The 6,000-nt window shown below is 35.6% G+C and overlaps 1 protein-coding gene across 1 annotated transcript in view; it reads left to right on the plus strand.

The window, feature by feature from the left end:
• The window catches only part of PPM1D (protein phosphatase, Mg2+/Mn2+ dependent 1D), a 46,928-nt gene extending 42,540 nt beyond the window's left edge, over positions 1-4,388 (plus strand). The window contains exon 6 of the mRNA XM_042914937.1: positions 2,909-4,388. Within this exon, the coding sequence (XP_042770871.1) occupies positions 2,909-3,466 (558 nt within the window). The 3' untranslated portion in view covers positions 3,467-4,388. The remainder of the gene's footprint in view (positions 1-2,908) is intronic.
• Positions 4,389-6,000: the final 1,612 nt, after the last annotated feature.

The following is a 6,000-nucleotide window of genomic DNA, read 5'->3' on the forward strand; positions in this document are numbered from 1 at the left end:
AAATAATGATCTAATACTAAAATAAAGATAAGGAGATTTATGTATACACTAACTTATATTTAGGCATAGTTACTTGTTAACCAATTGGCCCCACCCAAATAGAGGAAAATATTTGGAGCCATTCAGAATAATTATGTTGTTGGCTCTGACCTAACAAGTAAGTAAAGGCAAATTTCTTCCCAAGAAATTATGTTTTATCTTAATTGGCAACCATAAGTACATTGTCTCTGATTTATTTCCTTGTTAAAATAATCCCATGTTTAGTAGCATCTAGATAAATATAATGACATTTTGGTCAATTTGGTTTTTAAGACTTTCCCACATTTAAATTTAAGTCACAAAACAGATGAACATAAGGAAAGGGAAGCAAAAATAATATAAAAACAGGGAGGGGGACAAAATGTAAGAGACTCTTAAATATAGAGAACAAGCTGAGGATTGCTGGAGGGATTATGGGGGGGTGGGGTAAATGGGCAAGGGACATTAAGGAAGACATTTGTTGGGATGAGCACTGGATTCTACTTCCGAAATCATTATTGCACCATGTGCTAACTAACTTATATGTAAATTAAAAATAAGGAAATAAAAAACAAACTGTCCAACATTTGGACTAGGCATTTGAGTGTAGGTTTATCTATCTATAGACATGTGAATTTGGGTATGGATTCTAAGGTATACCACTAGTTATATCTTTGTTTTGGAATAGATATGGTAGAAATACTTTGTTTAAGTGATATATTACTCTGGCACACGTTTCTTTCTCCATCCTTTCTTTAGGGCAAAACTAAATTTACCTTTTTTTTTTTTTTTTAATAAGCCAAGAGCTATAGGAAGGAGGAATAGGGAAGGGAGTTGTTTCAGAAAATTAACATTTGGTTTCAGTTGAGTTCTCCACACAATTTTCAATTAGTTGTTTAATATTGTTGGATTGTAAGGTAGATGGAGCGAGGAAGTTGATCTCTGAAGTAGTGAAACTTGTAAAGTATGTATTTTTAGGAGGTAATCTCAATATCACATACGTTTTATGAATATGTAAAAAGGTCTAGTAAAACAACTAATTAATCTGGGATGAGTGTGAGAACTCTAAGCAGTTGCCTGTGCTGACAGATGCAACGTATTCCCACAGAATGCCAATAAAAAGAGAATAAAAAGGAAAAGTTCAAGGAGAAAGTGGGGGAAGAAAAGCCAGCACTCCTGTAGTGTCAGAATAATAATCTGTGAATTTAAAAAGACCCAGCACACCAGAAATTACAGTAAATTGTGTTAAAATGTGTAACGTTGTTTTACAAACTGGAGCAGTATATTCTATTCCTATCAATGGCTTGACTATTACCTTCTTTCTTAGGCCTAAATTAGTGATGTGATTGTTTGGTTAGTAGGAATCCTTCTGTCTGCCTTGTCTTGTTGTAAATCCTTTTTCCGTATTAAAAGCAGGACAAACTCGAGGTCAATAATTTCTTATGAGTAGATACAGTTTTCTGTGATTATCCAGAACATGCTTGTGACCACAGTAGGCATTGGAATCAACTAATGCAGAAGGATAAACTCACCTACAACTCTTGTTGATATTATTGAAAGTCATATGTAAATATCCTGGAATGAAGACTGTTCCGTTGTCCTTTCTTGACAGTGGCACTTGGAAATAAGATTGCTGCCCAACATCTAGTCAGTGTTAAAACAGATAAGAACTGGGCTTTCAATAAACTATGCAATATAAAATAAATGAACCAATGACTGCAGAAGGAAAGAGTATTTTCTTAGTTAAAACAACAACGATAAAAACAGCAGCAGTCTAATTGAGGCAGTACCAAATTAGGAACTAGGGTTTCTCATCTCCAGTCTCCATTTGACCTAAAGTCATTATATTTTGATTTGGTTTGATTGAAATGCTTTCAGATGGCTTAAATTTCCCTTTTCTTTTTAATTCTAGAAACATAAAACATTCTTTTTAGAAGTATACTTTTATATAGCACTTTCTGAAAGGTGTTTATTTCTAAGGGATTTTATATCAGGAAAATAATATGTTTTCATTTACCCTTCTATAAAAGGGTTTACTTCAGAATATGTTAATATTTTAATAAACTTGATTTGATTTAAAAGAGGTAATGATTTGAGGGAAATGTTACATACCTGAAGGAGCCATAATATTTATGCTTAAAATCCATTTTTGAGAAACTATTAAGACAAGGATTTAAAATTTTTTTTAATGTTTATTTTTGAGAGAGAGAGAGAGAGACAGCACGAGTAGAGGAGGGGCAGAGAGAGGGAGACACAGAATCTGAAGCAGGCTCCAGGCTCTGAGCTGTCAACACAGAGCCTGATGCAGAGCTTGAACCCACGAACTGTGAGATCGTGACCTGAGCTGAAGTTGGACACTCTACCGACTGAGCCACCCAGGTGCCCCAAGGATTTTATAAAATATTAGTGGTGTGGAAGATTTGGGTTTGATAGGAAAAATATCATCTACCAATGGGAAAAATATTCTGAGTGTATGTAGAGCACTATATCTGAAGGAGTAATGCATATCTGAATCACTTGTCAAACTTTTAAAAAACTATCTGAAAGTTTCCATATGATTTTCATTTATTTCTTTGAGAGTTGCCCCATCCATGCTCTGTAGGTTCCCATATGTCCTGCTTTTCTCAAGTCACAGAACAGCCTCTAGTGTTTGGGAAATAGATACAAAGCAACAATATGAGTTTGCATTATGACATTGTTGCTTTAATGTTACACTTTACATTATCTATACTACTAAATATTCAGGAATGAGAATATAGAAAAAAATGGGAAAGTAGGAAATAAACCAACCAAATTTGTCACTTACTCTAATGAAACTTCTTCATCTCCCCAATGGTTGAGTTGAATTCTAGAATAAATTATTTATCTGGCTTACTTTCTTGTTTTTCAGTCACTGGAGGAGGACCCATGGCCACGGCTGAACTCTAAGGACCATATACCTGCCCTTGTTCGTAGTAATGCCTTCTCAGAGAATTATTTAGAAGTCCCAACTGAGATAGCTCGAGGCAATGTCCCGGCGGCAGTCATACCCGCAAAAGATCCAGAGCCACTTGAAGAAAATTGCACTAAAGCCCTGACTTTAAGGATACATGATTCTTTGAATAATAGCCTGTCAGTTGGCCTTGCACCTACCAATTCAACAAATACCATCATGGACCAAAAAAATTTAAAGATGTCAACTCCAGGTCAAATGAAAGCCCAAGAAGTTGAAAGAACCCCTCCAGCAAACTTTAAAAGGACATTAGAGGAATCCAACTCTGGTCCTCTTATGAAGAAGCATAGACGAAATTGTTTAAGTAGAAGTAGTGGTGCTCAGACTGCAAGCCTCCCCACCACCTCACAGCGAAAGAACGCTGTTAAACTTACCATGCGACGCAGACTTAGGGGCCAGAAGAAAATGGGAAATCCTTTACTTCATCAGCACAGAAAAACTGTTTGTGTCTGCTGAAATGTATCTGGAAAATGTTTTTTTCCCAAACTTAGGATATAAGAGGGCTTTTTGAAGTTGGTGCAGAACTTGAACGTTTTTTAGGGGGACAAAATAAAAATAGTATACAGTTTCACTTTTTGGAATTTGGCAGTTTTATCCTGGCCTTGTATTGTATTATAAATGTGAATTTTGTAGATGTTAGGGTATAAGTTGCTGTAAAATGTGTGTAAATTTGTATACTCCACACAAACTCAGTCTCTTATTCTGACACAGTAAATGTAACAACAGGGCTAAAATTAAAAAAAAATCAAAAGAATCTATTAGATTTTAGAAATACATTTAAACTTTTAAAAATGCTTATTAAGAAATTTGTATAAGTCACTTGTGATGAAAACTACACAACTTTTTAAAGTAAATTATTAAGCAAACTGGAAAAGTGATGTATTTTCATAGTGACCTGTGTTCCACTTAATGTTTCTTAGAGACAGCTAGTGTCTTTTAAAAATTATTTTTATTTCTAATTTCATAATTCAGAACTAAATTTTTCATAGCAGAAGTGTTGAGCCATGCTTAAAGTAGCCCGGCATTAGTCTTCTTGTCCTAATAAAAAATACTATGCAGTATCTCTTATTTCATTAGCATTTTTGTAAAACATCAATCATCAGATATACTCCTCAAATCTTTGGAGTAGAAGGAGGTGTGTTTGCCTAAAAAGGTGCCCTTCTCAATCATCCCAGACATTCAGTGGCATTATTGGGTCTTAAAGTAGTTACCCTCTTCTCGTGTTTGCATAAAATATGTGAAGTTTTTCTTGCTATTTCAATAACGGATGGTGCTGCTAATTCCCAACATTTCTTAAATTATTTTATATATCAGACAGTTTTCATTGATTATATGGATATATGTTTGTTCATCTAATAAATCAGTGAACTGTTGTTGATGTGCTGGAATTTTGTCGTTGGTTTAATGGTAGATATTAATTTTTTGTTGTGCTCTGATCATGCTTTAGAGGAACATTTTAAAAATACAAGTTTATTTTTGCACTCTTGACTTTTTTTGATGTTTATTTATTTTGTGAGAGAGAGAGAGAGAGAGACCAAGAGTGAGCAGGAGAGGGCCAGGGAGAAAGGGAGACACAGAATTTGAAGCAGGCTCCAGGCTCTGAGCTGTCAGCACAGAGCCCGACGTGGTGCTTGAACTCATGAACCGTAGGGTCATGACCTGAGCCGAAGTCAGACGCTTATCTGACTGAGCCATCCAGGTGCCCCCCTCTTTTTTACATGTTTATTTAGCTCTTAACTTTTGGTTTTTTTAATGTTTATTTATTTTGAAGGAGAGACAGAGCATGAGCAGGGGAGAGGTAGAGAGAGGGGGAGATAGAGTGTGAAGCTGGGCTCCAGGCTCTGAGCTGTCAGCACAGAGCCGGACGCGGGGCTCTAACTCACAAGCCGTAAGATCATGACCTGAGCCCAAGTCAGATGCTTAACCAACTGAGCCACCCAGGCACCCCTTAGCTCTTGACTTTTTAATTTTATTTTAGAATACATTGAAACAGGCTAAATATCCAACAATAGACTATGGTTAAGAATATGGTTAAGTCAGTTATGGCTTGTAACCATTTGATGAAATATTATGTCCCACTTAAAAGTGAGTAGAAGTATACTATACCTAAGAGTATGTCATTTTGGTATGAATTGTTCTCCAATAAGAAAACTTTTTAATTTATTAATTTAGAACAAGATATCTCATTAAGAGATTGAAGAGCTAATTCATGCATTCAACATCCACAATATGCTAGGAACTGCACAACTGGAAGCATACCAGTTTTCAATAACAGGGTTGAGAACCAGTGGTCCAGGTAAAACAGTAATTGTGGTTCTTAAGAAGGATTTTTAGTTACTGAAGAGTTTGCTTTTCCAATCTTTCCGAGACAGAGACCTAGCAACTAATAGACACTTTAGAAGTCAATTTATTGTGAAGGGTTATTCCATCTTTTATTTATTTTTTTTTTTTGGGGGGGGGGGTTCCATCTTTTAGACCTGTGATACCATCTTAGCTGCACCAACTAGAAATTGAACCAATCTGAATGTATATTAAAGAAAATTCATTTAACTGCTTTTACTTTTTTTGCCAGTGATTGTAAATGTATCTACATGAAATTAAAATTTTCACTTAATTAGAGTAATGCATTATTGAATCTTGATTTTTCAAATCAGTTTTTTTTATGTTTATTTGTGAGAGCGAGCGTGTGAGCGGGGAAAGAGAGAGGCAGACACAGAATCTGAAGCAGACTGCAGACTCTAAGCTGTCAGCACAGAGCCCAGTGTGAGGCTTGAACTCACAAACTGCGAGATCATGACCTGAGCCAAAGTCGGACTCTTAACAGACTGAGCCACCCAGGTGCCCCTCAGATAAGTTTTTTAATGTAAAAACGTTACACATTTCTTTCCTAGATCACCTTTTTAGTGCAATGGAGTCCAATTCCATATAGTAGTAGCTATTTAATACTAGAAACATTTTTGGTTTAAGACACGACTACAAATGCTAAGATT

The sequence above is a fragment of the Panthera leo genome, chromosome E1, assembly GCF_018350215.1.
Source record: "Panthera leo isolate Ple1 chromosome E1, P.leo_Ple1_pat1.1, whole genome shotgun sequence".
Classification (NCBI taxonomy): domain Eukaryota; kingdom Metazoa; phylum Chordata; class Mammalia; order Carnivora; family Felidae; genus Panthera; species Panthera leo.